The sequence below is a fragment of the Rhamphochromis longiceps genome, linkage group LG7 (genome assembly GCF_057381845.1).
Source record: "Rhamphochromis longiceps isolate RC_006_pf linkage group LG7, R_longiceps_female_GT1.1, whole genome shotgun sequence".
NCBI lineage: Eukaryota > Metazoa > Chordata > Actinopteri > Cichliformes > Cichlidae > Rhamphochromis > Rhamphochromis longiceps.
In genome coordinates, this window is record NC_140563.1 from 27,908,385 (window position 1) to 27,919,536 (window position 11,152).

General features: G+C 38.3%; 1 protein-coding gene across 1 annotated transcript in view; it reads right to left on the reverse strand.

Annotated features, from left to right (window-relative positions):
* Positions 1–927: 927 nt before the first annotated feature.
* The window catches only part of aass (aminoadipate-semialdehyde synthase), a 100,053-nt gene continuing 89,828 nt past the window's right edge, over positions 928–11,152 (reverse strand). The window contains exons 14-24 of the mRNA XM_085413173.1: positions 10,721–10,842; positions 9,563–9,692; positions 9,192–9,302; positions 8,660–8,768; positions 5,249–5,389; positions 4,986–5,153; positions 4,284–4,379; positions 3,693–3,808; positions 1,686–1,774; positions 1,424–1,600; positions 928–1,258 (exon numbers count right to left, since the gene is read on the reverse strand). Coding sequence (XP_085269299.1) covers positions 1,140–1,258; positions 1,424–1,600; positions 1,686–1,774; positions 3,693–3,808; positions 4,284–4,379; positions 4,986–5,153; positions 5,249–5,389; positions 8,660–8,768; positions 9,192–9,302; positions 9,563–9,692; positions 10,721–10,842 — 1,378 coding nt within the window. The 3' untranslated portion in view covers positions 928–1,139. The remainder of the gene's footprint in view (positions 1,259–1,423; positions 1,601–1,685; positions 1,775–3,692; positions 3,809–4,283; positions 4,380–4,985; positions 5,154–5,248; positions 5,390–8,659; positions 8,769–9,191; positions 9,303–9,562; positions 9,693–10,720; positions 10,843–11,152) is intronic.

Sequence of the window (11,152 nt, forward strand, 5' to 3'; positions counted from 1 at the left end):
CCACGTCCACACTACCGTTTTCAGTCGTTTTCACAGAGTTGTGCGTCCACATTGAAACGCCTAAAACGCTCACGTTCCAGTACTGTGCATGCGTGAAACGCAAGACGATTCGGCCTGCCTCATTTCTGTCAGCCATTTATTTACTTTCCAGCTCTTTGAAACATCGTGCCAAAATGTCAAAGAAAAGCACCGAGTTTTTTAATTGGACTAACAATGAGGTGGAGTTGTTGCTGCGAGTAACACAAAAGTACAAAGTTGCAAAAGCGAGTGAGAATTAAAGAATTTGAAGAAAAGCTATCTGGCGCATGTACAAAACTGACATTAATCTTTAATAAGGCTGTCAAAATTGAGAGCAAACAAAACAACTGCTGTGTAATGCCCTCCGCTATCTTTATTTAATTGGTCACTTAACTGCATCACATGAAGTCCTGTAGTGACTTCAGTTAGCACGAGCTTGTGACTCCTTGAAGCTGGATTTGTGTGTACTACCAGTTTCAAGCAGAGATCTTTCTTGTGTAAGTTAAATGTGTTAACCACTACATAAAGTTCTCACTAGTCTTGTGACTCTAATAGGGGACAAAATCTGCTTCATGTTGCTTTCAATAACTATCGACTGTTATCAGTCAGTAAAGTGTTCGCTGAGGTCACAGGAGGGTAATTCTAGACTTCAATAGAATCACACACAAAAAGAGGAGTTGCCCTCTGGCAGCCATTAGAAAGAATGCAGGATAAAGGCACTTGGCACTGAATTTAACACCTCCACCAAGCCTGAAATGGAATGAAAGAACAGTTGTCAAGGTAACAACCACACACATGCACATACATAAAAGAAATTGCTGGATTTATCAGATGGTACTGGGAGCATTATTTGGCAATGGAAATAAGATTGCCCACACAAGAAGGTACAACAAGGTAAACAAAACAATCTACAATGCTTCAGATAACTTTTTATTGTGAATTCAAAAAATCAGGGAGCAAACAACCTTCCTGGGTAGGCATGTTAGAGTATTATTATAAACTCAGAATGAAAGCAGGTAGGTGAGCCAGAATCTGTCTGAAGAGTTTAAAGGTCGATTAATGACATGAAATGTAGACAAGATTAGAATTTACAGTCATTTGCTCTTCTTGATGTTGTAGCTCTACTCCTGCAGGGTGCTTTTGGAAATGAAGTGTAGTCCTTCCTCTTTCAGCCGGGCCAGCACTGGTTCGTAGATCTCTTTCACCATTGGAACCACCAGACCCTTTGTATTGATTTCACCTACAAAGTAAGTATAGAGAGCCGGTAACATTATATTCTCAAGTATTTATCTAATATTCAGTGAATGAGGTTGGTGACTAAATTTAGTTTGAACATAGTTTGAATGCTCTCTGTAAAGTGAAAGACCAACGAAAATGAACATTTTTGAAAAGTGAAATCACTAACCGTTAAGAACCATCCGAGCAGCAATGGCTGCTGGGTATCCAACAGTCTTGGCCATGGCTGAGAAGCCGGTGGGGTCGCCATACACCACCAGGCTGATGTGTTTGGTCTCTAGTTCTCCAGTTGGATAGCGAACCCCCACATCGTTTCTCAGAATGATCATGTCTCTTTCTCCCTTATCTGATGACAAGAGGCAATAGTTTTTTTTACACTTGGTGTCACATTTAATACTCCTGTTCTTCTAATATGGTATTAATGAGCTCACCGAATGAAAGTTTAGTTTCCAAATGTTTTGCAAGGGCAGCCAAAATGCTCTCTGCATGGGGCACTAGCTCATCGCCAAGCATCCCTAAGCTGCAGAAATAAAAAAATGGTTATTAAAATAACATAACCGTTACAAAACAATACTTAGGGCTCGAAAGATAATTACTCTGCCCTAATAACCCTACACACTGCAGCGGCAGCCCACGTGTCCTTGGCTACATCTAAAGAGATGAGCATTTGCTTTTTGTGGCTGGGTTGCTGGTGAATTGAATAAATGAACAACAAGTCTTTCAATGTGAGCTGCAAGCGGCTTGCTTTTTACCCTTTAACAACACAGATGGAATGTTTCCAACAGTTCACTTTACCATCAGAGGAATTTACATTTCAATGCCAGTGTGACCCTCTTGCATTCACTGCCAGAACTGTGAGAACAATGACAGCATGAAGCCTTGGTCTGAAGAGACCCTTGGAAAAGCTAATTTAAACTGATGATTGTGCATACTACACCACTTCAGGTGTACTTGTTAGGCAGGCAGTAATAAGTGTGTAGAAGATGCATAGCCTTGCTCTTGGGGTGCTGTGTATAGGGACAACGCAAACTCAGAAGAGCAGTATCAATCACAAAAGAATATACCAGATATTTGGATGTCTGCTAAAGTAGTACAGGATTCCACCAAATGACAAAACAATTCAAATTATTTCAGGCTTCATTTCATCTTTATACTTTTGATAATCACTTTCTGACTTGATAAGGACGAGACTCTTCTGAAAGGTGCCAATTCTCACACACTGACAATATGATACAAGCTTTTACCTTCACATGGTTTCAGACTGGCCAAATATATTGAATAAGGGGAGTTTTAACATTGCATTTAGCTTCAGTGTAAACCATAGATGGTATAAACCAGTGGTCCCCAACCCCCAGGCCGGTCCGTGGCCTGTTTGGTACTGTGAGAATTTAGGCTCGGGTGTGAAATTTATGGCTGTCAGGATTTTTATTGTTAACTCGGTTTCCCTGGGTCTTTTCCCGTGTTGTAGTTATAGGTCTTATTTTGAAATAAATATTTACGCATTACCATAGCAACTAGAGAGCATTAAGGGGCAGAGAGGAGGATGTGACTCTCAGTGTTGTTGGCGCATTTCAGTAGGACGCTGCTAATAAAGTTACACAACTAGTTATTATATTTACAAAGTACCACAGTTCGTCGCTTCATTTTATTTTGTTGTATTTATCGTGACACCTTAGTGGCCGGTCCATGAAAATATTGTCTGGCATTAAACTGTGGCGTAAAAAAAGGTTGGGGACCGCTGGTATAAACAATAAAAGGCGCTGTGACATCACTCACTGGTTTATGAAGTACTGTTTTAAAGCCTCCCTCATCTTCGTGTTTTGAAACCGTATGTAATGAGTGAGCGATAGATCTGCCTGTGAAACTGCTAGTTATTTGCCAGTGTGCATACACTAGATACGAGGCTCAAAATGAACAAAATTTACAAAACTATTCATTTTAACCCCAAATGACTGACTGACCCATAAATTAATCAGCGAAATGTTGTGCACAGAGGCCAGGCCCAAGTGCAGTTTTCTTATTGTGTCCTACTGGACAGGCCTGTTTTTGCAAACACAGGACAGATCCTTGTTGTCATTAGACTTTTTAATTAGATTATAAGGCCACTGGACTCAGTAGTATATAGAGCCTAATCCTGGTTTGAAAAAAATATTAACATACATGGCAGCCATTCTCAGGTTCAAGAGTCTTGACGTCCCTCACATTTTTATTCTACTGTTCCCTTTCCCCCATTTCTATTAATCAGAAAGGCTTGAAAGTGAAAAGTGATTTAGTTTCTGAGATATCTGAAGACTTTTTTTAAAGGACCCATGGACACTATGAGAGAGATGGTACCAAAAGGAAATTTGTTAAAATCTTGAAAACACAATAGGAGAGAGACAGCTTAGCTTTAGTTGACTAAAAGAAGCTCTTTTTTTAACTTCAGGATGGCTTCTCACCATCTCAGAGTGTCCATCCTGAAGTCATCCTGCCCTGTGTGTTCATATACAGCTTGTTCAAAGACATTTTGGGAAACAGAAGAAGATAAATCCATCTGCTGACAGAGGAGTTCTTTCTGTAGAAAGAAGAGAAACAAGTCACTGCATCACATTAATGAATCATGAGACTTCAGGGCTACATTTTGTAGGTGGGCTGCTATTTATTTGGTTCTCTTTGAATTGTCTTTTCAGATAAAAAGTTCTGAGTGTTTTCAGAGAAAACCCTTGTTACATCAATCATCATCAACCAGCTTTTGATTTCTGATAAACACAACCCAAACACGGAGCACTAAGGCTGCTTTTTCTTGTCGAACAGATAGCAGATGACAAATATTGTCTGCTGTATACTCTCATCAATGCCAGAGTGCCCCAGCTCACTGCAGCCTTGATGCTAATAAACAGCAACTGTAATAGGCTCTACTGTCACAGTCAAGAGCTTCAAAGCAGCTTGTTACATTAAACTGAATGACAGAAAGAAGCAGGGTGCACTGTTAACTGACTATTTTCCGCCCACATCTTTGGATGCTTTTGAACACTAAAAGAGGTTCTTACCCATGAAACTGGTGATGACGTGTGCTGCAGGATGGGACTGGGATCGCTGTTGATTAGACCCAGTTTAATGAAACCACTCATGGCCTTCGAGAAACCCTGAGTAACAGGACAAGAACGGAGGTGACCAAAATATGTTAAAATAAATTGGGTTTCAGGTTTAATCAGGGGATTATGTTACACGGAAGTGCTGGATATTTGCAAAGTTACGTGGACACAGAAAAATGTCTATTTTGCGCACCTCAAGATCACAGTGATACCATTGCTGTGCACTGATTGGCCACGCTGATGATTAATGTAGGACTTGTACTTCTGTAGTACAAGTTAAGTTTAAAGCTCATTTTGTACCACTGCCAAATCTGTAGTGAGATTTAATGTTCTGGGCACTTATTACTGATGTGGCTTTGTTTGGTTAGTGTTAACTGATAACTCCATCCTCGTGTCTTAATATGGTCACTCCTGTCTTCAAAAACTAACATGGTAGGTGCCAAAATGCTAACACTGAGGTGTCAAAATGGGGAGTCCAAAACTCATGCATTTCAGAGACTATTTATGCCTTTTATAATCAAAGATAATTATAATTTCAATATTAGATTATTACAGATTATAATTACAATCTAATATTGAATTTAATTATTTCTTAAGCATAATAAATTCTGTATAGCAGTTGTATTTGTATGTGCAGTTTGTCTATGTGTGTTGTACCTTAAAACGCAGAGTTCCTCTGATGAGCGTGTGTGCTGTCTGGATGCCGTATGGCTCAGCGTATTTCGTGCTGTCACGATTCGGAAATCCCTCAAGGTTGAAACCTGGAAAGAAATCCATTGGAGTGGTGGAATCCATCAGAGAGCCACCAGGTGGGACATTTATCACCTCAAAGAAAGACAAAAAAATCTTATCTTTACTGAAAGTAAATAATAATAAAAAAAAACATATTAACAATTTATGGTCTTTTGAGACATCCATACCTGGTTGTCTTTGAGAAAAATAGCGGGACTGATAGTGTTGAGGAGGACACCATATGGGCTCCAGCTGAACTTGTAACGAAGAGGATTGTCTGAGCACTCAGGAGCAGGAAGACCACCACAGAATGAGCTGTAGGACTCCACCTAAAATGTATTCAATGCATAAAGAATGATCAGACAGCTACACAAAAATGCAGCTAAAGCTACTGTTGATATGCAGAAAGTACTTAAAATATCTAGTAGCTGGTATATGTTAGTGACCAAACGGAAGCCACTACTCAGTAAAATGCACAAGGGCTCATCTTGAGTTTGCCAAAAGGCACCTGAAGGACTCTGACCATTAGAGGCAAAATGTTCTGGCCTAATGAAACAAAGATTTAACTCTTTGGTCTGAATACTAAGCTTCATGTCTGTTGGAAAATGTGAATTTAATATTTTTTTGAATAAGGCTGTAACATGACAAAATATCAAATACGTAAAGCACTGTAAATACTATCTGGATGCACTAAAGTGTATTTATAATGATACCAACAAATGTAATTTTTTACAGAAATGTCTAACAAAATTGTCCAAGCAAGGAATAGTTGTTAACCGGCAACCAGGTCACTGGCAGCCAAGGATCACTGATACACATCAGGAGAGAAGGCTGGCCCGTTTGGTTTGATTCAACAGACGAGCTACTGTAGCTCAAATTGCTGAAAAACGTACTGCTGATTAGAAAGGTGTCAGAATACAAAGTACATCACAGTTTGTTGCATATGGAGATGCATGGTTTCCAACAATGGGCACCCGAGCATCAGAACTGGACAATAGTGAAACTGAATAATGAAAGACAGTGGCCTTGTCTGATGAATTGCATTTTCTTTTACATTACGTGGCTGGCCGGGTACATTGTTTACCTTGGCAACACCTGGCACTAAGATGCATATGGGAAGAAGACAAGACATGGGAGCAGTGAGATGTTTTGGGCAATGTTCTGCTGGGAAACCATGGGTCTTGCCATCCATGAGGATGTTACTTTGAAACGTACCACCTACCTAAGCATAGTTGCAGATCATGTACACCCTCTAACCAAAACAATATTCCTTAATAGCTGTAGCCTTTTTGGAGCAGGATTGGTTTAAGGAGGACAAGAACGAGTTTGACCCTAACCCTAACCCTAACTCTCAACCTAATCAAGCTTAATAATCTGTGGCATATGCTGGACAAACAAGTCCTATTTATTCATATTTTTTAATACATTATATTATTTATATATCATAACAGTTGCCTTAAGGTGCTTTATATTGTAAAGAAGCTACAATTATGCAGAGAGAACCCCAACAATCAGATGAAACCCTATTAGCAAGTACTTGGCAGCAGTAGGAAGAAAAAACTTTATATTAACTGGAAGAAACCTCCAGCAGAACTAGGCTCAAGGAGGGTCTAGCCATCTGCCATGACCAGTTGGGATTTAAGGGACAAAAGACACCCTGTGGAAAGGAGCAAGAGATTAATAATAAGTAGTGATTAAAGGCAAAGTGGTGAATAAACACAGCGAGTGAAGAATAAATAATGTTATGCCTGATCAGTGTACCAAGTAATCCCTGTGATCTAATAGTTCAGGCTTTAATCTGATCCAAATATTCAGCTTCTAGTTTTTTTGCATTTTTGGTCTTTGTGATGTTAAAGAGAGAGGATATTCTTACAGAGCTATCTCAAGCAAATGGCTATCTGTAAGTGAAGAAACCCAACCTACCTGCTCTTCAGTGCGTTTTTGTAATAGGAGTTGCCAATCAAAAGCAGTGTTGGGCAAGTTACTTTGAAAAAGTAATTAATCATAGTTACTAGTTACTTCTTCAAAAAAGTAACTGAGTTACAAGATTCTAAAAGTAATTAATTATTTGAAAAGTAACTACTGCGTTACTTTAAAAAAAAGTTTAAGCCTCTGGGGTCCAAGGGTATAATTGGCCATTTTAAACTACTTTTGATGTTTCCTCTATATTACACCTTTAAAAACTATTTACTTTGCCTTGTTTGGTCTCATCCTTTTCAGCACAACCTCACGTGTCTGAATTTATTTACATAACAATCAGCTCTTCTGCATTCAATAATATGCCACACAAATTATTTGTGCCACTCCAAATATTTCTGTCCACTATAAAGGAGAACATCACAGCCTGACACCTGCAGGTCTGACAGCAGCAGGTGTATCACTCCTTTTTGTACCTGGAGACAGCAGGTTCATTGTTCTGACACACAACACAAAACTATCCACAACACTACACACTAACTACACAAGACAACACATTAACTACACACTCCAAAAAACACGCATATATATTGTTTATCATGACTCTGGTTTTACGTGGCCTATCAACACAATTGCTTAAAGATGTAGCGCCCAGATTACTTACAGCTACTTCTGTGCAACTGATATGAGATGCGGTAAACTGAACACAGCTTCAACCGTCTGTTTGTTGAAAAATAGTAACGGACCGCATTTTCTTGTTATTAACTGTAATGGCGTTGTAACGATAGGAACAGTAATTAGTTAGATTACTCCTTACTGAAAAAAGTAACACCATTACTTGTAACGCTGTTATTCCCATCACTGATCAAAAGAGAAGTTTAAACGGAGTATGGCATTACGGAGATGAGTTAAAACTGCTATTTCAGTCTGTGGTTAAACTTAGGGGCTGCACTTGTCTAGTCTAAGTTAAATAAGATTAGTCTCAAAACCTGAATGAGGCAAAGTCACTGTAATATAGTTCACAAATACAAACATGAAACTGAAAATGAGTATAATAGGTCCACTTTAAAGGAGTAATAGTAGGTAGACAATTTTCAATTAGAGAATATTTTTTTCCTATGGTCTCTGAATTCAGCAGCTGTGTGATCCATAATTGGTTAGTTTATGCTTAAAGAAAATCATGCGTGGAAACAAACCTGGCAAATCAGTGCTTACAGAATAACCATTGGATTCAGCTTCCACTGTATGCTGACTGACTGAATGATTGCATGAATAAGCAGGTCTACAGCTGTTCTTAATAAAGTTAGTGACAATTGTATTTATGTATCTGTCAAAGTCTGATCAGGTTAACCACTTGATATGACAGAAGCTGGCATGAATCATTAATCTTGAGTTGTGTCTAGTTTTAAAGTGTTCAGTCTGTCAGAACAATATTGGGTTCAATTTGTTTGTTTACATTACTAGTTTCTAAGAAAAAAACAAAACAAATTCCAGTTCAAAAACTCCACATTAGCCTGTGTCTGTCTGCTTGAACTGGAACCTGTGTGAAACTCAGCATGTGTTGAACATAAAACTTTCCATGTTGAGCCATAGTGTGACTGTCCATGTGTGTTTGAACACTGTTTATATGGCACACATACAGGTGCCAGATTTTCTATCTCAGTGTTGCAATGTTCACTCACAGTGCAGCTTTCAGCTTTGGCTTTGTTGATACACTCCATGGCCAACATGTGGTCGATGCCTGGGTCCAGTCCCATCTCATTCACGATCGTGATCCCTGCTTCTTCTGCACTAATACACACAAATGCATTCAACATGTAAATATGCATTTTCACTTTTCATGACTATATTTCTTAATAATATTAGGGGGGATCTTTTCTGTTTTATTTTATTCTATTTTTGCTATGCATTTCACTTTCTTATCAAAAGAAAAATAAGAAAATGTCATTATAAAAGTCAAAGTTTAAACTTTAAAGTCACAGCTTTTTATCCCATAACCTTCAAACGTTTAGCCAGTGCAATAATTATGTGACACAATAAGAAACAAGACTAACATTTGCCTATACATTTGTGCATCCCAAATCCTATGCATATGTTTTACAATAATTTATTAATACTGCTGAGGATGATGTGCACACATAGGAAAATAATAGAGAAACATTTATTGAAAGTAATCCTGAATTCCTAACAGACTTCTGTGGACTTGATCATTACCTGCTCTGCAACGCCTTCATGGCAGGACTAAGGTAGCTGGCTGTCACCATGTTCACCTTCCTCTTTATACAGTGTTTGGCGATAAGCGGATGGAACGAGTAAGGCAGCAAGCTGAGGAGAAGATGAAGGGGTTGACTTAAGTATAAGCGGACTGATATTTTAATCTAATAATGTAATGTTAAATTGTAAAACAGTCCAAAAATAACTGGGCTCCATTAAATTACTTTGGAGATGAAATGATAAAAAAATAAAAAAGAATTTGTTTTGTGGTAATACATATTGTGGTATTCATCTGGAATAAATGAAATCATTACAACTTTACACATTACTTAATAATTGCCACCAATGTTATATCTGTCCTGCTGCTATACCTGATGACCAAGTCATGATCTCTGACCAGAGAGTCTAGGTGTCCCTCTTGGCTGCTGACATCCAGCATGACAGGGATGGTGTTGGGGTATTTGGCTGCCAGCTCCTCTGCCTGGCTCAATAGCATCGATGCTAAACGCAAACAAAGAAACAATAACCACTGTTACACATAATTTTCTGGTCTTTGTCAACTTTCTCAGTTTCAGTTTTTTTTAAGACTTTAAGTAATGTACTCTTTACTGTGCTTATAACTGTTAATGTAAGCCACTCAGCTGGACTCAGCTGGAAGTTTGTGGTGTCTTTGTAATCTAGGCCAATTTAATGCAATTATCAATGAATATTGTGGCTCAGGGTTTCATTTATATGTTAGCTCAGTTAACGTGATGCACTGTGCTACCCAAGCTACCCAGAATATATCCATCTTCTAGATATAGTCAATGGCACTCATTATTATAATAATAACACCAAGATACCTAAAGTCCTAAGTTGGACAAGAACCCCAATGGTAAGATTTACACTTTAAGGGTAGTGTTAGAAGTGTTTTATGACTTTTACTAGAGATGAAACAATATGATTTATGATAAACTGTATCTAAGTGAACTTCCTCAGGCTAAAGGAATAAGTCACAGTTAAGCTTCTTAAAGATGAAAATATTTAAAATAGCAATGAAAGTCCTCTGACTCTCAGCCAAACTGCAGAAGTAAGTCTTCTTGGGGTCCAACATGGTAACAGAAATCTAACAGGCTAACCAGCATTAAGGTTGACACCAGTATACTGATGCAATGTTTTCACTCTGTTGATCTCCAAAGCCCCAAAACAATTTAATCTCAGTAGAAGTACATACATCTATGTTAAGAGGGAAAACATGGTCAGTCAGTAACCTGCACTGCTTACAGTTACCTTTTGGCAGAGTTGAGTAAACACTGACTAACACTGTTCAAGGTTGTGATGTGTCCATTAGATGGGGTATACAAATCACTCACTCCTCATAATACTTTCAAAGAGACCAAACTAACCCTTTATAAAAATATTAAACATTGACCGTTGGTTTCATTATTTATCTGAAAATGATAAACTTGACAATAAAGACTGACATGAATTTTAATCCCACAAAAGCCCAGAACATTTCAGTCTTAATAAAGTTTAACAGGCAAACTCACCCACAGTAACCTGGGTGCCCTGATCACGGGTCAGATACTCCACAACAGGTCCAGACACATATCCTGAACCCAACAGCAGAACTCGCTTCATGCCGGCCTTCTTCATGATCTGAGTTTTCTCCCTTAAGAACATCAGACAGGCTGGGTTATTATGGTAAAGCATGACAACATTTCAATTTCTGAGCCTCCAAGTGGGAAAGTTACATACTGAACTCCACAGATTTGAGTTCAGTACCTAAAACTAGAGATGGCACGATACCACTTTTTTATGTCCGATACCGATATCATAAATTTGGATATCTGCCGATACCGATATGAATCCGATATAGTGTGTTTTTAATCAATAAAACTGTTTTTTTAATATCTTGCTGCATTTTGTATAAGTTCATACTCAAGTTTAAATAAACAACAACACTAAAGCTATTCTGTTAT